Source organism: Rhineura floridana, chromosome 3, assembly GCF_030035675.1.
Source record: "Rhineura floridana isolate rRhiFlo1 chromosome 3, rRhiFlo1.hap2, whole genome shotgun sequence".
In the NCBI taxonomy this organism is placed as follows: Eukaryota; Metazoa; Chordata; class Lepidosauria; order Squamata; family Rhineuridae; genus Rhineura; species Rhineura floridana.
In genome coordinates this window covers 202728549-202754374 of record NC_084482.1, presented here as the reverse complement: position 1 = coordinate 202754374, position 25826 = coordinate 202728549, and the positions used below count along the sequence as shown (strand labels likewise).

The following is a 25826-nucleotide window of genomic DNA, read 5'->3' as shown; positions in this document are numbered from 1 at the left end:
CCATGGCAGGTTCGGGAGCCGACACTGCCATGGATCACAGAAGGGAGCGCTACCCACCCACCCTAAGGAGGGGCCCTTCAGGGGCCTCTTGGGACCCAGGGCCCTTGACCAGGGCCCGACCTGGCCGCCCTCTGGCACTGGCCCTGCCCGAGAGAAATCCTCCAAGACAAAGACTCCATCAGTCTACTTAGAACTCTGCTTGTGCAGATATAAAACTGCAAAACACTCTCCATCATGCACAGACTCCTTTACCTGTGGGGAATGCCAATTCCCCCAAGCTCTGATGCGCATCTCAGATTGCACACTATTTCCCAACCATAAGCTCCCAGTAAGGAAAAACCAATAAACAATTTTGTATCATTCACCTGTAATCTGCCAAACAAAGCAGATGGCCAGACAGCAGTGTAACAATAGTTTAGGTTGTATTAGATTGGGTTATATCCAACTACTGAGTAGACTAGACCCATTGGAACTAAGTTAGTTATGTCCATTAATTTAAATGGGTCTGTTCTGAGTATGACTAGTACTGGATACAACCTGTTGTACTGAAGCATCACCTATGCCCTGCCTCCATAGTCAGAAGCAGCAGTATGGTTCTGAAAACCAGCTGCCGGAAGCTGCAGGAGGGGAGAGTACTCTTGCACTCAAGTCCTACTTGCGGGCTTCCCATAGGCATCTGGTTGGCCACTGTGAGAAAAGGATTCTGGAGTAAATGAGCCACTAGCCTGATCCAGCAGGCTGTTATGTTTTATGTTCTTTGCAGGTGAGGGCCTCCTGCAGATACCATCTCATCAGGAAGTCTGTTCTGCACAAGACAGGGAGCGGACCTTCAGAGATGTGGCACCTACCCTTTAGAACTCACTTTCCTTCAGTATTAGAACGGTACCATCTCTGTTGTCTTTTTGGTGCCTGATGACCTTCCTCTTTCAACTAGCCTTTTAAGTAGAGACCTTAATCTGCATCTGTGTTGGAATTGTTTTAAAAGATATTTTTAGATTTTAAAAAAATATTAAGACATTTTGTTTTTAATGATTTTTTTTAGATGTTTCATTTTTAAGATGTTTTATAGATGTTTTTAGTGTTTGAGCGCCTTGAGAGGATAAATAAATAAGTTTATGTATTTTCTACATAAAGCAAGCTCACTTTTCTTGAAACAAATGAAATTTCACACAATTAAAGATCTAAGATTATAGCACAAATCTAGCAGTTATCAAGATCTCAATAATTCTTTGCAACAACCAACTTTTAAATAGTTACTTTTTAAAAAAGGACAAATAAAACCAACCATGATTCCCAACCCACTCACACCTCTAAAACTAGCTCTCTCCTACTCTCAACCATAACCCTATCGGCTTATCAGCAAGCAGCATCTATTACATATAACTGACGTCACAGAGTTGCAAAATAACAACAACAAAAAATCAAGCACACAAAAGAGAACAGTGGAGTGGGGGGAAAGGGAACAGGGAGGATAACTTCTGCTTCTGAGGAACAGCTTTTGTATCTCCTCACAGATTTCAATTTACCATGAAAAATTTCCTGGAACGTGGTCATAGGGTTGCCAAGGTGTCGTTTTTGCCCAGAGACTCCAGATTTTTGGGGTCCTCTCCAGGTCTCCGGGTGAGTCACCTTAATCTTTGGACTTTCAGCGTTCATTTTTAAAAAAAGTTTCTAGGTGGTCTGGTTCACGAGATATACACCAAAACATCAGCCGTTTCCCCCCCCCCCCAACTTCTATGAAACAATATCTTAGCTGGCTGGTCTAACCCTGCCCTTTCAGGTTTGCAGCCAAAAAGTGAAGTCAGGGTTGTGATTGACAAGGGATTTATTGGCCTCTAGGCAGTACCTAGACCCCATTGCAAAGGTAGAAACTGGTTTTTTTCCTGTTTGTCTGAAACTCTCATAAATTGAGTAAGGATAGAGCTTTCAGCAGTACCAAAAGTTGTTTTTTCTCGTGTGCAGGAGTCAAACAAGTTTAAATTTTGAAGAGGGCAGTGCTCTGAAAACCCCAATATGAAGTTTTAATCCAGTACTTGCTTTTCTGGGAGTAAAGCTGCAATGCTAATCCCACATACCCGGAGTAAGCCCCACTGAATTCAATAGGACTTACTTTTGAGTAGACATGGTTAGGCTTGTGATGTAAATTAATGGGACTTTTGACTGACCATAGCAAAAAAATCTGTTTGTGTTATAAATCTTTTTCTCCCCCTCCAAACCTATTTTTTAAGCAATCAGGCAAGACTTACATAGGTGTTACTGCTTTTATTATGTAGGAAAAGAATACTGATTTTTTAAAAAAATGTTCTGTAATGACCAACTGGTTTTGACAAGAAACTATTATATGGGGTCAATGTATTTTTACATCTCGTGTGTGTCTGTGTGTGTGTGTGTCTCTCTCCCCAACAACCCTGTGAGGTAGGGTTGGTAACTGGAAACCAAGGCAGTTCACAACAAGAAATAAATCCCTTTAAAATGCAGTAACCATAAAAATCAAGTATAAACAGTTGCAAAACAGCTTAAAGTGGCATGATTCTGAATTTTGGGTTGGGTGAGTAAAGTTCCTTATCACTTGAGGCTGCAGTTCTGTGCACGCTTCTCTGTTTGAGTAAGCCCCATTGAATACACTGGGACTTGCTTCTGAGTAAAGAAACATAGGATTGCACTACAAATATATTTACAGGTTGTGTAAATAATAAACATCTTTGACAGTCATGCTTATATAAATATTTCTTCATATTATACCCCAATAAGTATCAGTATGGTTGTACAGTATTACTTTCTCTACATTTTGAGTGTGCCCTTCTTCCTCGAGGTGGTCATAGAATCATAGAATAGTAAAGTTGGAAGGGGCCTGTAAGGTCATCAAGTCCAACCCCCTGCTCAATGCAGGAATCCAAATCAAAGCATTCCCGACAGATGGTGTCATAGTTCCCCTCTGTTGTTTTCATCCTGTGGGGTAGATTAGGCTGAGAGATGGTGAGTACCCCACAGTCACCCAGTAAACGTTATAGCTCATTTCCATTTTAAAAAATTAATTAAAACAATTTGTTGTTATGTGCCTTCAAGTTGATTACGACTTGTGGAGACCCTATGAATCAGTGACCTCCAAGAGCATCTGTCTTGAACCACCCTGTTCAGATCTTGTAAGTTCAGGTGTGGCTTCCTTTATGGAATCAGTCCACCTCTTGTTTGGCCTTCCTCTTTTTCTGCTCCCCTCTGTTTTTCCTAGCATTATTGTCTTTTCTAGTGAATCATGTCTTCTCATTATGTGAGAAGTATGATAACCTCAGTTTCATCATTTTAGCTTCTAGTGATAGTTCTGGTTTAATTTGTTCTAACACCCAATTATTTGTCTTTTTCACAGTCCATGGTATGCGCAAAGCTCTCCTCCAACATCACATTTCAAATGAGTTGATTTTTCTCTTATTCGCCTTTTTCACTGTCCAACTTTCACATCCATACATGGAGATCGGAAATACCATAGTCTGAATGATCCTGACTTTGGTGTTTAGTGATACATTTTTGCATTTGAGGACCTTTTCTAGTTTTCTCATAGCTGCCCTCCCCAGTCCTAGCCTTCTTCTGATTTCTTGACTATTGTCTCCATTTTGGTTAATGACTGTGCCAAGATATGGTAAAACGATTTACATGCAGGCAAAGTTTATTAAGTAGATCCACACAATACATTTAAAGCACATCCAACTCACCTTTAAAGGGCATGACTTCCCCTAAAGAATCCTGGGAAGTGTAGTTTTCCCCACACAGTTATTGCTCCCACCAGATGTTAAATAGCACTGGGGACAAAACAGTGCCCCATAACACAAATGCCAGAGGGCCACAGAGCATTCTCTCAATGTTACTTGCTACAAGTAGGGCTAGAACCACCATACTCTGTGCCCCAACACCCATCCTGCAGAACTGGTGCAGGAGGATACTTCAGGATGGGGAACCTCAGGCCTCCAGGCCAAGCATGGCCCCCATGGGGTCCCATTTGGCCCTCAAGACCATTTTCTCCAAACCACACCCACTTGCTGACATCACTAGTGATGTCAGCTGATGGGCAGGAGGACAGGGTTTAATCCTGTCTTGGCTGTGCAATCCTGTTCCCATCAGGGAACAGGATTGCACAGCCAAGGCAGCAGGACTTAATCTCTGCTCATCAACTGTGTGGGGATTAAAGTCTGATGCAAAAGCGCCAACTGAAGCAGCTTGCGCATCTACACACTATTTTAAAGAGGCTTTACAACAGCTCCTGCACGCCCATTTGATCAAACTAGAGTGGGGGATATCTTAAAGCCTTTTCCAAGTCTTCCTGTGTTCCCTGTTTCATCCACAGCTGGGGACTTAAAGAGGAGGGGAGATTTGGAAGAGGCCTTTCCAATATGATTTGATATAAATTCATTATACGTGCCATACTTCAAACTGTTTCTTCCTTATGTCTTTTCACTGTATTAAGGCTTCCTCTGTGACTGAATCATCTTCCAGAGAATATGCATTTAAATAATATTTTGCTTTAAGTGGATTTTCATATGGAGTAAGAATACATTTTATACATTTAAATTATTTATCTGCTGTATGTGTTCCATTATATAAAGTAAGCTTTCCACTAGAACAGCTCTTTCAACCTTTCAAATATTTCTATGGTTTCTCCCATGTGGATTCTTTCTCATCTGACTGAAGCTCTTTCAATATTCTATTCATTTATATGTTTTCTCACCAATGTGGATTCTTTGATAGCTCTTAAAGTTACTACTATCATTGGAGCTCTTTCACTACTTCATGCAGTGTTATGTTTCCAATGTCCGAGTTCTTTGATGTAAACTAAGGCTACTGCTCACATAAATTCCTTGTATTTATATGGTTTTCCCTGTACGGGTTCTTTCATGTTAAGTAAAGCTTTTTCTGCATTCTATACATTAATATGGTTTCTACCCTGTATGGGTAATTTGATGTGTATTAAGGTATCCACTCTGACCAAAGCTATTCCCACACTCTATACATTTATATAGTTTCTCATCTGTGGGTTTTTTTTATGTTGTGCCAGATTTGACCTATGATTGAAGCTTTTGCCACAGTCCATGCATGTATACAGTTTCTCCCGTGTGGGTTCTCTAATCTTTAGTGAGGTTTCCACTACTGTGGAAACTCTTTCCACAATCTATGCATTCATATGGTTTCTCCCATGTGGATTCTTTGATGAACACTAAGACTTCTACTCTCACTGAACATCTTTCCACACTTGATGCATTGATGTGGTTTCTCCCGTGTGGATTCTTTGATGTTTAGTGAGCTTTCCACTAGTACTGAAACTCTTTCCACACTCTACACATTCATATGCCTTTTCTCCTGTGTGGGTTCTTTGATGTATAGAGAAGTTTCCACTACTGCTGAAACACTTTCCACACTTCATGCATTTATAAGGTTTCTCCCCTGTATGAGTTCTTTGATGTGAAGTGAGGCTTCCACTATCACAGAACATTTTCCCACATTCTATGCATTTGTATGGTTTCTCCCCTGTGTGTGTTCTCTGATGTGAAGTGAGCTTTCCAATACTGCTGAAACACTTTCTGCAGTCTATGCATTCATATGGTTTTTCCCCTGTGTGGGTTCTTTGATGTAAAACAAGAGCTTCATTCTGTGTAAAGTCCTTTCCACATTCTATGCATTTATATGGTTTCTCTCCTGTGTGGATTCTTTGATGTGTATTAAGGTTTCCACTTTGACTGAAGCATTTTCCACACTCCATACATTCATATGGTTTCTCACCTGTGTGGGTTCTTTGATGTTTTGCAAGACTTCCACTGTCACTGAATCTTTTTCCACACTCCATGCACTTAAATGGTTTCTCCCCTGAGTGGGTTCGTTGATGTAAAGTGAGTTTTCCACCATTACTGAAGCTCTTTCCACACTCTGTGCAATGATATGGCTTCTCTCCCGTGTGTGTTCTTTGATGTTTATTAAGGTATCCACTTTCACTGAAGCTTTTTCCGCACTCCAAACATTTATATGGTTTCTCTCCTGTGTGGGTTCTTTGATGTTTTGCAAGACCTCCGCTATCACTGAAGTTTTTCCCACACTCCATACATTTATATGGTTTCTCTCCTGTGTGGGTCCTTAGATGTGAAGTAAGTCTTCCACTATAACTGAAGCTTTTCCCACATTTCATGCACTGATATGGTTTCTCCCCTGTGTGGGTTCTTAGATGTGAATTAAGGCCTCCACTGTCTCTGAAGCTTTTTCCACACTCCATGCATTGATATGGTTTCTCCCCTGTGTGAGTTCGTTGATGTACAGTAAGGCTTCCACGATCACTGAGCATCTTTCCACACTCCATGCATTTATATGTTTTTTCACCTGTGTGGGTTCTTTGATGAGAAGTGAGCTTTCCACTAGTACTGAAAGTCTTTCCACATTCCATGCATTTATAAGGTTTTTCCCCTGTATGGATTCTTTCATGTGAAGCAAGATGTTGATGCTGTCTGAAGCACTTTTCACATACCATGCATTTATATGGTTTCTCTCCTGTATGTGTTCTTTGATGTTTAGTGAGGTTTCCACTAGTGCTGAAGCTATTCCCACACTCTGCACATTTATATGGTTTCTCTCCTGTGTGGATTCTTAGATGTAAAGTAAGGCTTCCACTATTACTGAAGCTCATTCCACACTCCATGCATTTATATGGTTTCTCCTCTTTGTGGTTTCTGCAATGACCTTTTCTTACTCCCATTCTGCAATTTGTTTTCTTAATGCTTTTTTTGTCTTTCCTTTGATTTCCTATTGACTCTTTTCCGACTTCATGCTTGGTTGCTTCAGGCTTGACAGCACAAATGGCTCCCAATAGTTCTCCGTGTCCTGCCACTCACCTGACTGGGATAAGAGAAAAATGCAGTTAGGAGTACAAGGCAGAAATCAAAGCCCACTTAGCGGTTTCTGTTTTCAGTAACTTCAAGATTCTCCTCTTTCATCTCCACATGCTATGTAAGCTAGTGTCTTACACAATAATGTGACATTGTTTTGATTTCTTTTCCTACTTGATTTTACTAGAACAGATATGTTTGTTTTCCTGTGATGTAACTGGTATAAATTCCACAAGATTATGTAAACTGGGGGGGGGAGAACAAGGGAAAGAGACCAAACTGAGATCATAAGAAGAGGCTGCTGGGTCAGGCCAATGGTCCATCTAATCCAGCATCCTGTTCTCACAATGGCCAGCCAGATGCCCCAACAGGAAGCCCACAAGCAGGGCCTGAGCACAAGAGGATTCTTCCCTCTGGCAGTTTCCAGCAACTGGTATTTGGAAAGATACTGCCTCTGTCTATGGTAGCACAGCAGAGCTATCATAGATAGTAGCTATCAATAGCCTTATCCTCCATGACTTTGTCTAATCCTCTTTTAAATCTATCCAAGTTGGTGGTCATCACTCTCTTTTGTGGGAGTGAATTCCATATTTTAGCTGTGTGTTGTATCAAGAAGTCCTTCTTTCTGTCTATCCAGAATCTTCCAACATTCAGCTTCACTGGATGTCCACGAGTTCTAGTGTTAGGAGAAAAAAAAAACTTTCCTCTATCCACTTTCTCCATGCAATATATAATTTAATACACTTTTAACATATCACCTCTTACTCGCCTTTTCTCCAAACTAAAAAGCCCCAAATGCTACACCCTTTCCTCATAGGGGAGCCACTCCATCTCTTTTATCATTTTGGTTGCCCTTTTCTGAACCTGAAATGCTCACTGCACTCTGGTTCCTATCAGTTTAACCTCAGTTAAAAAAAGAGAGAGGAAATTATCAGTTACCAGTTATGGCCCAAGATAACTACACAGCTTTGCACTACTGTTCTGTACTTCAAGGGTTGCATTCCATCTGCAACCTCTGAATCTTGTCTAATGAGGGCTGGCGTTGCTGATTAGCCATTTGAAATGTTGTTTTCATTATAACCTTTCCCTCAATGAATGGATTCTCCCTGCCCTTTCCTATCAGGCCTCATCAAAGATTAGGCTTCACGCACTCACAATGAGGCAGCTGTCAGTCCTAATTGGGGGGGGCAGAGACAGGTGTGTACCCCCAAACAGGTAGAGGTTAAGTTCTAGAGCAGCAATCAGAGATTGGTGAGTCCAGTGTCATCATCCACAGTGAAAAGGATCTGAACCTTATGCAAGACAATGTCCCCATATTACAGATGAGGTGTTGCCATTTAGCCATCTGAACTCCACACACACACACACACACACACAGCCAGTCCCTCAGTGAACAAATTCTTCCTGTCTTTTCCTATCAGGCAGGGGGCAAGTTCTAGAGCAGCAACCAGGGATGGTTGGGATCAGAGGCCAGTGTCATCATCACCAACCCAGCACACACAAAGGCCTTTATTAGCACCCCTGGGTAGGATGCCCAGATTCTCAGCTTTCATTTGTAAAAAAAAAAAAAAAAAGTAAACTCTAGCCTTCCTAGAAAGCTATGAAGGTAAATGTGCAGGTACACTTCTAAACAATTTCTGTGAAATGAGTCAGCCTACATGCTTCCGCCTATCAGTAGTTTTAGCCAATGAGTGAAGTCAGAGCTGTAACTGATAAGTGAGTTGTTTGGACATCAGGCAGTAAGAATCCCTGAGGTCCTAAAGAGCTCCTGTTTCCCCCTCCTCTGTAGTACACTTTTCCTGCTTATGTCTTATTTCCTAGTCCTTGGAATCGCCAGAGTTTGCCCGTTCCTGTCTCTAGCAACCAGGATGCATCTTTCTTGTGGCTGGTTTGTCTGAAATCATGTACTCCCTAGAAGTTATTTCCTGCTAATACACCCACAGTAAGTGTGGGTGAATGTTAAAGAATGCCCCTCCTCACCCCCAAAGGCAAATGTGAAAACTTTGCAATGAGGTTCAGGCATGTCACCTCCTTTGCCAGGCTGTCATTAACAATTCATTGTATAGTTAACTTATGGTACAATGGTATGTGTGTCTACTCAGAAGCAAGTCTCTGTGTTTTCGGTGAGTTCTCTGATGTTTAGCAAGATGGAAGTTTTAGAAATGATCATCACTCAACTTCCCATTGACATGGAACACCATTGAACCAGGTCTGAAAAGACAGAGCTGGTTTAACATAGGACCACCCAGCTCATCTGCCCAAGCTAGCTCCCCTCATTCACAATCAAGTTGTGTATGGTCAATGTTTTATTCTGAACAGAAATGATGTTTAACAACATCACCACCAGACTAGGGGTTAATTGACTGGCACCCCCAGATTCTGAAATACAGGGAGGAAAGGAGAGGAGGCAAGAGCTTTGCTGTGACTAGCCTTTCTCTTCCCCTCTGCGTACCTTCACCCACTTCTGTACTTCACTCTATCTACCTTCCGGGGGATGGCAATCCCACTGGTCTGGTCCAGGCACATTGCACTTGTGGTCCACCTCTAATAACACACTAGATAGCAGATTACACTCAAGCAAAGCAAATCTCAGAGGACATCATACTAAGAGACACTTGCAATGTAAAAATATCAGATGAGACCCACACACCAACTTTTAAGATGAAATTTAAGAAATTATGATAATCTAAATGGGGGAGGTGTAGAACTAGGCACTGGGAGTACAGGGGAACAACAGGCTAGCAATTCTCAGAAGCCAAAGCACTGCAGGCCAAAACACAAATGCCAAAGACACTTCAAAAAGTGGACTGTATATATGCTAATTCTAGAAGCCTACGAGCCAAGAGGGGCAAACTGGAGTGCTTGGTCTTAAAGGACAGCATTGATTATCATGGTCATAACAGAAACCGGGTAGAATGGAGATAACCCGTGGCACACTGTTATAAACACTATCAGAAGGACAAGGAAGGACATACTGGTGGTGGTGTTGCTCTGTACGTCAAAGAGGGCATGGAGTCCAGCAAGCTACACATCCCAAAAGAGCCTGACTCCTCCACAGAATTGTTGTGGGTGGTGATACCAGGCCCCAAGAGTAACTTAGTACTGGGGATGTGTTATCGTCCCCCCTGATCAAAATGCACAATAATGCCTAATATGGATGATCAACCTGACAACACATTGCTTGAACCCCCATCTGGCCACTCCAAACCGATTGGCTTGTATCCAATGCAGAGCCAAATAAGCGTCAGTTCAGCACAAAAAATTCTGCTTAAACAAGGGGATTTCCCCCAAAACCTTCCCCCTGTGCGCACTCTGCACTCTCCCCAAGTCTGTTCTGGAGGGTTGGCGGAATCCCTGGAACAAATGTAGGGGGTATGCTGGAAAGGAGAGGGGAACTCCTTGCACTGACAGGATGTGCAGTTAGCACTGCATTGGATACTAGCCACTAAGCATATTACAATCAGATTTTTTTTTTTTTTTTTTAAATCTCCTTAAAATCATCTACTCTGTGAACTCCTCCAAACAGGTTTGCTTCCTTGGGATGTCGTAGATGGGGCAGCACAATAAATACCAACAAACATATTTCATTGTAAACATGTAGTTCTGGGAAGAAGGGTGGGATATAAATTTAATAAATAAAATAAATAAATATGCCATATTACATTTTATATACACAGACTGTACTCTGGTGATACCTTCTTATTTTGCCCTTCTAAAAACTGAGCGAAAATGCCTTGAGGGTCATATGGAGAAAGTGCATACACAGAAATGACTGACCACACTTCCTCAAAACAGCTATCAGGTACACTAATGAACATTCGGAAAACCACTTTCCCGTCGTTTACATAATTTATAATAGTAAGGGGTGGGGAAACCCCTGAAAATATGATATCCAATTGGCACAAAACCCATCTAAGGTGAGCAGCTGGTGTACAATGAAGAAGGCTTAACAGCACTAAAAGCTACAGCACAGGCTGTGGTTTATACAACTGAAAAAACAACTCTGTAAAAGGAAGGACCGTAGCTTGGCGTTAGAGCATCTGCTTTGCATGCAGAAGGTCCCAGGTTCAATCGCTGGCATCTCCAGATGTGGCTGAGAAAGATTCCCTGCCTGAAATCCTGGAAAGTGGCTGCCAGTCAGTGTAGACAATACTGACCTAGATGGACCACTCTCCAGTTGCCACAAAACAGGCCACAGCTGTGAGGTGAGCATCTGGTGTAAACGAAAGCTGAGTAGCACTCTCACCTACTGTACAGACTGTAGCTTGGACTCCTGAAAGAACCACTCTGTGAGGAAGTGTTGGCTGAGAGACAGCGGCTGGGTCAAGGGCAGCTGCTAAGCTTCACAGCTGAGAAGGGATTTGAATCCAAATCTCTCTCTCTGCAGAGGTGAATCCCTGAAAAGTGGGGAGGACAGGTGTGCAATATGGAGGTATTCACAAAATTTACTTACGGATGTCAGTGCTTTTGATGACAGCATATATACCCAGAGAAACACAGTGTTGGCAAAATAAAAAATAATACTTTTTTTGTAATATGGTCAGATACTGGGCGGAAAGGTGGGATATAATGTTAATAAATAAATAAATACAATAATAGTTGAATATTACTATTATATCATTATGTACATGTTTATTCATATGTCTGTCGCTATTACTACTGTTATTATTGTTTACATTTTTATTCTATTTCTCCAAGAACTTCAGAATGGCACACATGATTTTCTCCCTTTCCCCCCTCACAACAGCCCAGCTAGGGAGGATGGGAGGGCAAGTAGCACAAGGGCCGGGATCTCTTCTTGATCATCCCAGAGTGCAGGACACGGAATAATGGGCTCAAGTTGCAGGAAGCCAGATTTCGACTGGACATCAGGAAAAACGTCCTAACTGTTAGAGCCATACGACAATGGACTGATGAAAGTTAAAGAGGAAAGTACAAAAGCAGGACTACAGCTCAACGTCAAAAAGACTAAAGTAATGGCAACAGAAGATTTATGTAACTTTAAAGTTGACAATGAGGACACTGAACTTGTCAAGGATTATCAATACCTCGGCACAGTCATTACCAAAATGGAGACAACAGTCAAGAAATCAGAAGGCGGCTAGGACTGGGGAGGGCAGCTATGAGAGAACTAGAAAAGGTCCTCAAATGCAAAGATGTATCACTGAACACCAAAGTCAGGATCATTTAGGCCATTGTATTCCTGATCTCTAGGTATAGATGTGAAAGTTGGACAGTTAAAAAAGCAGATAAGAGAAAGATCAACTCATTTGAAATGTGGTGTTGGAGGAGAGCTTTGCACATTACATGGACTGCGAAAAAGACAAATAATTGGATGTTAGAACAAATTAAACCAACACTACCATTAGAAGCTAAAATGATGAAACGCAGGTTATCATACTTTGGACACATAATGAGAAGACCTGATTCACTAGAAAAGACAGTAACGCTGGGAAAAACAGAAGGGAGTAGAAAAAGAGGAAGGACAAACAAGCAATGGATTGATTCCATAAAGGAAGCCACAGACCTGAACTTACAAGATCTGAACAGGGTGGTTCTCGACAGATGCTGTTGGAGATTGCTGATTCATAGGGTCACCATAAGTCATAATCAACTTGAAGGCACATAACATCCAAGAGAGGTAGTGGGCTCTCCGACACTGGAGGCATTCAAGAGGCAGCTGGACAGCCATCTGTCGGGAATGCTTTGATTTGGATTCGTGCATTGAGCAGGAGGTTGGACTTGATGGCCTTATAGGCCCATTCCAACTCTACTATTCTATGATCACTCAGGGAGCCATGTAGCTGAACAGGGATTTGAGCCTGGGTCTCTCTGGTCTTCAATAGGACACCACCACACAGGCTCTCACCCTGGCTCACTTTGTAGGGCTGTCAGGTAATCTTCTATACTTAACCCTATGAGGACCTCCAGCTGTAAATGTTTTGAAGGCAAGTTGTGAGTCTGGAAATAAGCAAGGTGGGCACCAACACAAAAGAGCCCTAATCCACAAGTAGCCAATTTTTAGGGGGGTGGGGAAGGGGAGATGCATCTGGCAGCTTTTGTCACCATTCAAACCCTCAAAAGGGCGCCTGGAGAAGCCCCTTCCCCTTCAGGAGCTGGAAGTTAATTTTCTCCAGTCTTGAGATTTTAAGTTTAGAAGGAAAATAAGAGGTATGGGGACCGCTTTGCAGTTGGACACGCCTGGTTTTTTGGGAGGGAGCTTCTGTTTTTCATGATCCCCACCACCACCTTCCCTCCGAGATCAACCTAGCCCTTTCCCCGGGCTTGTTGTGCAAGATGGGGGTGTTCCGTGATGAGGACACAGTCTTGCTTGGTTGGAGGGCGGGGAATGGAGAGATCTCTCTCCCCTTCTCCAAGGGGAGACGGTACAAAGAGTAGCCTGCAAGAGAAACCATGCAGGCGGGTTTGGATAGTTCACCCTTCTACCTATGAGGCAGAAACTGGGGTATGTGTGTGTTGAAGGCCCTTTCCTCTTTTTTTTCGCGAGCCGCCCCAAACCCACCCAGCCCCAGTGCTACACCTTTACCTCTTGGGGGAGGGGAAATCCTCACGACAGGAAAGTGCATCCACTATAGTCTTCCCCCTGCATTAGCAATTTCCTGCCTCTCTAGGAAACAGCTCAGTTCCTATATCCCTTGGAGGACTGTGGCAACAAACAAGATAGCAACCTGCCCCTTTATAGACCTTTAAAGATATATTAAAAAATTGTTCTGTTTGTTCCCGGCTTTTCCCCTCCTCCCTCCCGGAACAAACTCAGAGGGAACCTTTACGCTGCAGGGGAGATGGAACATCCGGCTGTTCTTTTTCCCCTTGCCCAGAAGCGATGAAAGAGACGACCATGGGTTGCCAGGAACGCTGTATCTTAATATGTTCGTGTTACAGTTTTCTCCCATGAAACTTCCATAAGGTTCCCAGCTGCTCTGTTATCCAGGCCCTGACGAGATCCAAATCTGCTTAATTTCAGCAAGTGGCTCCATCGTGGGCCTTCACAACATGGCTCCAGGACCTTATACCTCCACCCAGAACTCAGTGACGGTCAATATGGATAAATCAGACTGCAACCCCAAACTTTTTCTTCTGTCACTTTTTACCTGTTCATTTCCCTGAGGACAAGCAGCCCACTGGAATGACTATGTTTCATGAGAGCTGTATGGAACCTCCAGGTCCAGAGGCAGTATACCACTGAGTAGCTTTTGCTGCACAACAATTGTGGGACAAGGCTACCGCCTTCATGTCCTACATGAGGGCTTCCCTGAAGCATTCAGTAGGCCTCAATGAGGAACAGGATGAAGGATGAGATAGATCGTATCTGATCCAGCAGGTTCTTCTCTTGTTCCAACATTTTCATTGTTACAGAGCTGCCTAAAATGAAGCATGTAACTCTTTGCATTGCCAGTGAGAAAAAAGGCATTACTTCTTTGTTGATGCAATCATCCACTTCACAGATAGGTTAGAAACTTCAATCACTGACGAACACCAGAAGGGTCCGGCGGGATCGGGCCAAAGGGCCCTCTTGTCCAGCATTCTGTTCTCAAATGGCCACACAGATGCTTCTAGGAAGCTTGCAAGCAGGACATGACAGCGCAAGCCCCACTTGTAATCCCCATCAATTTGTATTCAGGGTCAAAGACTCTAAAAGTGGGGGTAGAGACTGTCTTTGGGCAGGATTCACAGACCTTGAATTTACAAACACTTTAGAATTATTTTGACAGGCCTCCTATAAACAGGTTCTGAGAGCAAAGTAGTTTATTTATTTATTACTGCATTTATATCTCGCCATTCCTCCAAGGAGTGCAAGGTGGTATACACGTTTCTCCTCCTCCCTTGCACTATAGGTCTCCCCACCAACCTCTTCCTCAATGGCTGTGATTACTCTGCCAGCAAAGAGGAGTATAAGGAAGCTGCCATACTGAGTCAGACCATTGGTCCATCTTGCTTAGTATTTGATTGGCAGTTGCTCTCCAGGGTATCAGGCAGGGTTGTCTCCCAGCCCTACCTTGAGATGCTGGGGATTGATCCTGGAACCTTCTGCATGCAAGGCAGATGCACTACCACTGAGCCATGGCCCTTCCCCTAATGGGTTTCAGCATGGAACTATTTCAGGTGGCAAAGCACTTCTGTATGTTTGCAAGAGCAAGGTAAGCCCTTAGCGTTCCATGAAAGAACATGCAAGGATCCCATTGGATGTGTTGGAAAGCAAATATCACGGATACTAAGCTTACCTTAGTTGGAGGCAGCATGCTTCCGAATACCAGTTGCTGGAAACACCAGGAGGGGAGAGTACTCTTGCACTCAGGTCCTGCTTGTGGGCTTCTCACTGGGGCATCTGGTTGGCCACTGTGAAAACAGGATGCTGGACCAGATGGGTCACTGGCCTGATCTAATAGGTTCTTCTTATGTTCTTTTGCTGGTGCCACATCAGATGAGATCTGGTTACACAGCAGCAAGAGGAAAGGTAGTAACGGTTTCTCATGCGGGCCCTGCCAGATTGTGAGTTTAGGAAGGGATTATTATTATTATTATTTTATTTTTATTGCCCCAGGGCAGGTTACAAAATCTAAAATACAATATTAAAAATAATTAAAGCACTTTCAATTGCAAGAATAGGGTGGGTTCTGAAAACATACATCTCAGAACCCAAAGGCCATGATTGTAGCCTTGCATGCAGAAAGTACTATGTTTAAGTCCCTGTAATCTCCAGGTAGGGCTGGGAGAGACTCCTGTCTGAAATCCTGGAGAACTGCTGCCAATTGGACTAGACCACCCTTTCCCAACCAGTGTGCCTCCAGATGTTGTTGGACCACAATTCCCATCTTTCCTGACCATTGGCAATGCTGGCTGAGGCTGATGGGAGTTGTGGTCCAACAACATCTGGAGGCACACTGGCTGGGAAAGGCTGGACTAGACAATAGTGAGTTAGATGGACCAATGGTCTGACTGAGTATAAGGCAGCTTCCTATGTCAACTCCAGTATCATTTGGAAGAGGGTTGGAAGCAATATATTGTAAATATGCATCCAGCTATGGATGGAAAACTTCCCAACCTTCTGGACTGACCGCCTGTCTCTCCCACTGATATAGAGGATCTGGTTTTGACTCTTTAATCTGGTAAGTCGCCGGGGAAGACTGCAACTCTCATCACCCCTGACCATCAGACATACCAGCTGATGGGAGCTGTTGTTCAATAACATCTGGAGGGCCACGGGTTTCCTACCCTGGTGTAAATCAGTTTGGATATGGCAAAGAGCTTCAACCACAGCAAACATCTAATGGGGCTTACTGATCAGAGACTCCACCAAAGAAAAGGGTATCGATACCATTTGTACTGTAGGTGAGTTTGGGGTAGACATAGCACACATCTTATTGGGCACACACCCCTCCCTCAAAGATGCATAGAGAATAGAAGAATTTCTCCCACACTGTGTGGGATATGTAATTTAAGTAGGCACTTTTCTAACCTGAACATCCCATGGAGAGGTGTTTCCTTCTACCCAGAATCCACTGCCATCGTTATTTTCTACAGCATTTTATGTTGTTGTTGTAGGCTCCCTGTTCCTTTCCTCATTTTGGCCCTTTCAAGGTCTCCGTTAAACAAAATGTGTAAAAACGGGGAGATAAAAGGTTTATTGTGCAGTGAAAAAAACCCAGTATATGTTTTCTAGCTGCTGCACACACGCGCACACACACACTGTAGTGACCAGCTGGCTGCCAAAGAAATGTCTTCTCCTTTGAAATGTTCCGCCTCCACTGAATCAAGACTCTGAAAAGTGACAGAATTGAACGTGCCTCGGGGAAATCTTGAATCCAGCCTTGTGACTGGCTATAAAAAGGCGGGATCTGAGTGGCTTTTTTTTACCAGTCCTTTATGGACGATCCACCGTTAAACTCGCTGCTCAACTGATTGATGGAGGCTGAAGGCCAGAGACAGAAAGGCAGATAGTGTACGTGGGCATTCTTTGTTAGATTTATAGATGTCTAAAAAGGGGAAGCTGTATAGCGGTTGAGGCTGTTTGAAGTCAGAGGCTTTTGCATGCAATGTAGTTTGCTCAAGCTATAGCACTGTCTTTATACCTATCAGCCTACTGAAATATTATGCCAGTTTTGTATCTAAGTGTTACGCACTGGCTAAGGCCTCGTATGTTCTCTCAGTTTGAATTTGTGCATAACACGGGCAATGCTCTTGCAGACGCATTAGCTCAATCCACCTCCAATGCAACAGTTCCACAAATGCTGACACGAACCAAGCAGCAACAGTTAGAAGAGTCTACTTCTGCTGCATAACTCCCTTGTAGAGAGCTCTTTGGCCTAGATCCAGGCAATCTCACTCCCCCTTGGTGAAACACATAACCACCTCCACAAAGGACAACAGCAGGGTTAAGAAAAAATAGATTCTCTACTCAGAAATAACTTCCCCTACATACATTTGCACTCATACATGCACGCCGGAAATAATCTCCGCATTCCAACGGGGAAGGCTGGATAGTTTTGTATGTGAGTTTTATTTTCATTATTCAGGATTCAAGACTTCATGGCCTTCCATGACCATCTTCATGTGAAGCAACTGGGGTTTTTTTCCCAGCAAGCCTAATACAGAAAGTTAAAAACCTTTCCGTCTGCATGCCAATCCTACATCATGTTGTGGAAGACTGGACTTGGATCCCTAATCAATATGGGGACAATCAATAATCAGCATGCTTTAAACAAGTTAATAAGCTAAGGGCAGAGCTTGAAGGCCACATATTAAGTTGCATTTGTTGCTTACAGGGGAAATGCGGAAACACTGCTGTGTCAGATGGTTCCTGAGGAAAAAGGGAAGTTGTGGTCAGAGAAGAATTTCACATCCAATCTGGGTACTTTTAAGGAATAAACTGGTATCGGCCAGATTAGTAGACAGGTGACACGTGTCAACAAGAAGATATACATCACATGTATGAATAACCTCACCCTAATAGTTACGTTGCTTATTATACATGGAAATTGTATCCTGATGGTTGCACTCTGTGACTATATAACCCTATGTAGCCATGCCAAGGAGAGAGACTTGCTGACCATCATTGGGCACTCTCTCCTGATGGCCATCAGTATTCTTTTGTTGCTTATCAATAAACTTCTGTCCATTTAGCAGTCCATCTGCAATTGGCGCTGAAAAGCGTATTTTAGTTTTCCTACAACAATGTCCATGGCACTAAATGGGCTTTGTTAATCCTTGGGGTAAGAGGATGATGTCAAGCAACTCAAGCTTGGGGCTACAATTCCCAGAATTCTCTGGGAAGAGAGACTGACTGTTAAACCACTCTGATAATTGTAGTTCTATGGGGGGAATAGGAGTCTCCTACCACCTCTCATACAGACCGTGGTATTCCCAATCTCTATGTACGGATGTGAAAGTTGGACAGTGAAAAAAGCAAGTAAGAGAAAAATCAACATTTGAAATGTGGTGTTGGAGGACAGCTTTGCACATACCATGGACCGCAAAAAAACAAATAATTGGGTGTTAGAACAAATTAAACCAGATCTATACTAGAAGCTAAAATGATGGACACATAATCGGAAGACATGATTCACTAGAAAACACAATAATGGGGAAAATAGAATGGAGTAGAAAAAGAGGAAAGCCAAACAAAAGATGGATTGATTCCATAAAGGAAGTCACAGACCTGAACTTACAAGATCTGAACAGAGTGGTTCACGACAGATGCTACTGGAGGTCACTGATTCATAGGATCACCATAAATCATAATCGACTTGAAGGCATATAACAACAACAACAACCACCTCTCAGCACCCTTCACAAACTACCCTTCCCAGGATTCTTTGGGGGAAGCCATACCTGTTTAAAGCAGAATAATAGCAGAATAAATGTAAGGTTTGAATGCGGCCGAGAAAACAGTAAAGTCAATGTATACTTCTGATGGGATATTTCTCGTGGCCCCCAAGAAAACAAAAAGGCAAGCTTTGGGTATATGAATAGACAGGAAGCAAAGCAAGTGAAAAGTGCCTCTTCTTCAAGTGAGCACATGAGCCCAGCTGTGCAGGTGTGGGTGGGGTGACAGACTAGAAGTCTGGGGAGCACTTCCCAACCTGTGGTGCCATCTTCACCCAAATCTGTTGAATAAAGTTCATTCCATTTTTGAATCGTTTCCCATAAAAATCCCCAAGCGAATCCAAAAACAGATACTTACAAATAACAAGTGTTGATGCACCCAAAGTGATTCTCAACATACAGAACTATTTATATCTACTTAAAGAAGCACCACCCCCCATAGGATTGGAAAGATCTCTCTGTAGCCTTCACTGCATATTTGCTGAATCCCAACATAATTTCAAAAACATAAAAAACTGCAAAAAAATACCTGTGAATATTGGGAAGTCTCTTATATTTATAGAAATCAGGATATGAATGCCTGCAAAGTAGGGGGCATAGATCTGTAATATGGGGTATTCACAAAATGTACTTCTCCAAGAAGGTCAAGGTTGGCATCCATTATTCTCTCCCTTTTTTCAGCCCAGCTAGGTAGGCTGGGAGGGCAAATGGCACAAAGTTGCCCAGTGAACCCTGTGGCTGTGTTGGGATTTGAGCCTGAGTCTCTCTGGTCTATGCTCAACAGGACACCATGCATAACACAGGCTCTCACAGGGTTGGCAGCAGGATTGCTCTCAGGGATTGTACTGAGACTTAGTAAGGCTGGCACCAGCAAAGAAGAACCTATAGCCTCAAGACCCTCAGGAGCCAATCCTACAAAAGAAGCAAGAGCCACTTTGCTGCTGGACAAGCCTTAAGTCTTTGGGGGGGGTTCTGTTGCAAGATCTGCTTTGAAAACACCCCAAGAGATCCACCCGTTTCCCTCCCCGCCCCCAGGTTATGTTGTTAAGTGCCTTCAAGTCGATTTCAACTTATGGCGACCCTATGAATCAGCGACCTCCAAGAGCATCTGTCATGAGCCACCCTGTTCAGATCTTATAAGGTCAGGTCTGTGGCTTCCTTTATGGAATCAATCCATCTCTTGTTTGGCCTTCCTCTTTTTCTACTCCCTGCTGTTTTCCCCAGCATTACTGTCTTTTCAAGTGAATCATGTCCTCTCATTATGTGTCCAAAGTATGATAACTTTGATGCAGAGAACACAGCTTTGCTTGGAAAAGCATCTGTGATCACATCCACGCCATACATTCAAAGCACATACTGCCCCCCCCCAAATCCTGGGAACTATGGTTTATCCCTCACAGAGCTACCATCCCAAGCACCCTTAACAAACTACAGTTCCTATGATTCTTTGGGGGAAGCCATGTGTTTTAAATGTATGGTGTGGCTGTGACTGGAGGTGGGGGACGGCTAAAGACAACATATCTCACTCACGCCCCCAATATTGTTTCCTCAGCATTCTCTCCCCCCCACCCCTATTTATCCCAAGGGCACTGGGTTGATCTCTGAAAAGGGCATGCATGAGAATACTGCAACGGAAGCCATCCAGAGCTGTCGGCCTCACTTTGTAGCTGGATTTGGATAGATTAGCCCGGGTAACTACAACGCAGGGAGACCGGGGGGGGGGGCTCTTCTGTCTTCTTCTCTCAAGCCTCCCGCGAACCAACCCCATCCCGCCAATATCGCTCCTTTGCCTCTTTGTTTTGCCCACTCCCCACGTCAGTGTCCCCGTTCGCCTCTCCCAGGAGGAACCTCACGAGGCGGACAATCCCAAGGTGCCTTCGCTATCGCCGCCTTCCTCGCTTTTAACGTTGCCTTGCCTTTCTAGGAACAAGAGTTCGCTTCAGTTAACACTTGGAGGACTGAGTGGCAGAAAGGACTGTCTCCCCACCCACCCGCACCGCCCTCCAAACCAGTAGTTAAGTAGCAAATTCAGAAGTCAGGGTCACTCCATTATAGTAGCAGCCACGCCACGCCACGCCCCCCTCCTTTATTTGCTGCTGGGTTGAGAATAAGAGCCTTGTTAACGCCTTTCACCCACCACAACAGATGTTCCTAGGAGCCAATGAGCATGAAAGAGGAGCATTGTTAGCTACTGAGAAGAGTCTTCTCAGTGGCTGACTCACCTCCTGAAAAAGCCAAATTTCAGCTGAACATCAGGAAAAAATTCATAACTGTTAAGAGTGGTAGGACAATGGAACCAACGACCTCAGGAGGTGGTGGGCTCTCCAACACTGGAGACCTTCAAGAGGCAGCTTGGCAGCCACCTGTTGGGGATGCTGTAATTTTGATTCCTGCACTGAGCAGGGGGTTTGAACTCGATGGCCTTATAGGCCCCTTCTGACTTGTTTATATGATCTATGATCATTTCACTCTGATTGGCTCCAATTAGCAGGAAAGGACAAGGAAGCATGTTAGAAGACTCTTCTTAGTGGCTAACATTCTCCCCTTTCATGCTGATTAGCTCATAGGATGCTAGAGACATAGAGATACTGCTGGGACCCTGCTCCTAAAAAAAGTAAGAGGTCTAAGACCTCCCAAGGCCCTGGATGACTACACCCCTGCTCCAAACCTTTAAAGTGGATTTAATTGCACCTTCATAATGGTTTGGTTTCTTCTTCTGGATTACTGATTTTCTCCCCCAGAATAAACTAGGCTATGTGGGTAGTGGGAGGGAGCCCTCCAGCCTTGCAGAGTTGAAGTCCCCATGAAACTAAGGTGATCTTCAACCAGACAGTACTTCTCAACCTGACATACCTCACTGGGTTGTTGTGGGGATCAAAATGGGGGAAATATAAAGAGATCCTTGAAAAGAAGGTGGGATGTGAAGGCAGGAAGTGCTGTGGAAGGCTTCCTTTTCTCCTTCAGAAACAGTGAAAAGAGAAATACATACTTTGCCAGAAGCTTTATTGTCCCTGCTTTCTTCCTTGGAACTCCACAAAGTTTCCAGCTGCTCTCCTATCCAGGCACTGACCAGACCCAGACCTGCTTCATCTCAACAAGTAGCTGCGTCCTGGGCCTTCAGAGCAGCCCTTGTACCCTATACCCAGGAAAGTGTAATGAGGGGAGGGGGAAGACTGTAGAGGGAGCACAGCTTTAATGAGCAGGAGAGGTAATGTCATCTGCCAGAGACAGCAAATGAGAGGCCTTACTTGCTCTGACTTGGGAATGAAGTGATTGGGGCTTTCAAGTTTTACTATTTTAAGTTTTACTATTCTCGGAGATGGAGGCTAACTTGGGCCACATTCACATCATTCATTTATTCCATTATTGTTCCACTTTAAACAGTCCTGGCTTCCCCTAAAGAATCCTGGGAAAGGTAGTTTGTGAAGGGTGCTAAGAGATACTCCTCTTACACTCACAATGCTACAATTCCCAGAGTGGTTTAACAATCAACCCCTCTTCCCAGGGAATTAGTGTGTTGGTGTGTGTGTTTTGTAGGGTTGGCTGCTGCCCTGGGCTATTTCTAGGAGGAAGGGTGGAATATAAATTTAATAATAAATAAATAAATGTATGGTGTCAGTGTGGTCTTGGTATTTTATGTCTGTCAATAATTTGTAATAAAATGGTATGTGCTGGTATGTGTGTTTGTATTTCTTTAATGAGTCAATAAATCTGTTTTTTTGAACCTGAGGTCATAGCTAAGGGGCTTGTCATGGTGAGTTCATGCACTTCAGAAGTTACCATTTTACCACTCCCCAAACCTGCACCTAGAATCCAGAAGTAGTTACTATGAACAAAATATTTTGAATGTGATTGACAGCTGGGCAGCCCCTCCCACCTGTCCAATGTGGACCTTGGGGCCACTCCTGATAAGGATCTGGCTTATGGAGCCAAAAAGGTTCCCACTCTGCCACAGAACCCTGCTTAAGGTGGCTCAAAATAAAATATAGCAAAATTTAAGCAATGATAACCTATAGGCTAATGAAAGTATCTCACTGATAAATATACAATAAAATTAAACAATCCCCTGATCATTCAAAATAAGGTCTAGCAATAAAAATACAAAACATAATCCCAACAGCCAAGGTAACACATCTCCACAATTAAATCTTGACCGCAAGAAAAAAAAACCTAAATAACATCTCCCCCTGATAGGGGCTCCATTTGCACTATGCATTTAAAGCAGTATCATACCCCTTTAATGGCTCCCTCCAAAGAATCCTGGGAACTGTAGATTGTTAAGGGGCTGAGAGTCGTTATTCTCCTCACAGAACAACAATCCCTAAAGTGGTTTAACAATCAATCCCTCTTCCCAGGGAACTCTGGGAGAAGGCGATTGCCTTCAGACCTTGCTTGCGGACTTCCCAAATACATGTAGTTGGTCACTATGGGGAACAGGATGGATGACTTTGTTGAATGGCTACTTGTTGTGACAGGTCAGGTGAACCTCCGAGTGCAGAGGTGGTATACTGCTGTGTACCTTTTGCTTGGGAACAACAGCAGGATCTAGTTGAAGCCTTTCAGACAAGCCAAATATTTACATCGTAGCTTGCTCCCCAAGCAGTGAAAAGTTGTAAGGGCAACAATGATTGATTGATTGATTGCACTCGTATACCGCCCCATAGCTGAAGCTCTCTGGGCGGTTTACAGCAACCAAAAACATTAAAACAAATATACAATTTAAAACACATATTTTGAAAACAATTTGAAACACAATTTAAAAATTCAAAACAATTTAGAACACATGCTAAAATGCCTGGGAGAAGAGGAAAGTCTTGACCTGGTGCAGAAACGATAACAGTGCTGGCGCCAGGCGCACCTTGTCACCATGAGCTGAGCTTGGTTTCCTCCAGAGGAAAAAGAACTTGAGCCAGGGCTAGCCCACCCAATAGTCAAAATTCAGCAATTTTTATTTATTTATTACATTTCTACCCCGCCCTTCTTTTCATGATAGAAACCCAAGGCAGCTTACATATGGTTCCCGGGTGGTCTCCCATCCAGGCACTGACCAGACCTGACCCTACTGTCATGGCCCCGTCAGAGGACTCATCAGACGAGGATGACTCTGGAGTAACAGCAGCAGACCCAGAAGGAGAAACGGAGGAAACTCCTGAGAACCCAGCTTCTTCTCTCCCTCAGCTGCAGAGCACCCCAGACACAGCTGAAGCCCTTCAGCCAGACACAGACAGAGAACAGGATACTCCCCCCTCACCTGCAGAACATAGACAACAGAAGGTCAGGCAGAAGAGGGGCAGGCCTGTCCGCTTAAGGCCAAAACGCTGATGGCTCACACCTGCTGACAAACCTGCTCCTTAAAAGACAAACCTTGGTCTCAGGTTGTTACTGACTACAACATCAGGTGTGGGTTTGTGTGTTCCTAGATTCCCTGAACCTTATCTTGGACTGATCCCTTGGCAATTGAACCCGGACCTCTACTGACCTTGCTTCTGGACTTCTGGCTTGGCATGTAAGCTTGGAAAGGGCCTTGCCCTTATCATGCCTCATCCTCGTTAGCCTGGCAGATTTACGACCAAGCTGCCAGCTAAGGACTTTCCTGCCCTGGTAAATACCCAGGAATTTCCAGCCCCTGCCTGCACTGCTGTCTCGGTGCAGAGCTGACACCTGCTCAGGTGCTGGCCTCATGTGCCTTCAGACCACAGCTTGGAAAAGTTACTTTTTTTGAACTACAACTCCCATCAGCCTCAGCCAGCATGGCCACTGGTTTGGGCTGATGGGAGTTGTAGTTCAAAAAAGTAACTTTTCCAAGCTCTGCTTCAGACCATAGCCTGGGCAGGGGCCACAGCATATGTGCCCCCATATCTTAACTCATTTGCCTTGGCCATCACCACCCTCTTCCTTTACTTTTAACATTTTGCTGCTGCTAACTGCTGCCTCACTGTGAGGAAGGGGGCCTTTCCTACGAGTGAAGGATTCTGCAAGAGATGGCACAACGGAGTGCCAGTACCACTGCTGCTTTCCCAGGCTGGCTAGATTATTTCTTTTAAAAGTATTTAAAATATGGAGAAGCCTTTGAATGGGTCCTTCTTATGACAGCTTTATAGAACCTCCAGGTTGAGGCAGTATATCACCAAATACCTTTTGCTGGAGAATAACTGATCACCTTCAGACCTTACTTGTGGACTTTGCAGAAGCATTTGGCTGGCTATTATGAGGAACAGGATGGACTCCGACTTTTGTCTGATTGAGCAGGTGGTTCTCATGTTCGGATGCTGTTACAGTGTACATGTGTCTCCAATTCAGCATTAACAGGGAGGAAAAGCTGTTTTCTCCTTGGGGATGCAACCCCCACTTCAGATACCCCTGCTGAAAACTTCAGTTGCTTGGTCCTTTGCTGAAAGGAATGAGAGGGGGCAACTGTCACTGGACAGGATTCACAGATCTCGAATTACAGATCTTATTTTGATAGGGCTCCTGTAATTGGCTTAGCAAAGTAATATGCAACTAAAAGATGGCATTTTACACTCTGAGCCGCCAGTCAGCTCACCCGCATCCTAGGTCAGAATCCTGACTAATGCAGTCTTTGCTGACCTGATGCCTTCCAGAAGTTCATCAGCTTCAGCCAGCATGACCATCTTCCTGAACCAGGATAGCTTGACCACAAATTGATGACTACAAGGTTGGATTACTGCAATGCACTCTATGTGGGGCTTCCTTTATGCTTCGTCCAGAAAGTGCAGTTAGGTACAGAACACTGCAACATGAGTGCTGACAAGGAGAAGACCTCAGAGATCTGCACTGGCTGCCAAATTGTTACAGGGGCGAATTCAAGGTGTTAACTATTGGTGTATAAAGCCTTTAAATCTCGGGACTAGTTTACTTACTCCATATATATCCACTGGACTGCTGCAATCTGCAGCACTGGCATTTTTACAAGTGCCATATAATGTTCATTCCACACTTGCAAGGAATCTGTTTCAGTGTGGCAGCATCTACTCTCTGGAATTCCTTGAGAAGTTGTTTGTTCCTTAAATTACACTCAGGTGCCAATTAATTTAGCAATATTAGGATGTTTTTGTTATCACAAAGTCCTGTGGTTGTGAATGACCACCGTTTAATTGCATGGAT

General features: G+C 43.8%; 1 protein-coding gene across 5 annotated transcripts; it reads right to left on the bottom strand.

The window, feature by feature from the left end:
- Positions 1-2259: 2259 nt before the first annotated feature.
- LOC133381164 (zinc finger protein 420-like) lies at positions 2260-15293 on the bottom strand. Of its 5 annotated transcripts, XM_061619812.1 has the most exons (3): positions 13405-13427; positions 12395-12788; positions 2260-6867 (listed from the first exon to the last, which is right to left on the bottom strand). In XM_061619812.1, exon 3 carries the CDS (start codon positions 6725-6727, stop codon positions 5219-5221), a length of 1509 nt encoding a protein of 502 aa, XP_061475796.1. In that variant the 5' UTR covers positions 6728-6867; positions 12395-12788; positions 13405-13427; the 3' UTR covers positions 2260-5218. The 5 variants fall into 5 exon arrangements, with proteins under 5 accessions (XP_061475796.1, XP_061475797.1, XP_061475794.1 ...); XM_061619813.1 differs by lacking the exons at positions 12395-12788; positions 13405-13427 and adding an exon at positions 15101-15293; XM_061619810.1 differs by lacking the exon at positions 12395-12788 and having other exon boundaries at positions 13405-13466.
- Positions 15294-25826: the final 10533 nt, after the last annotated feature.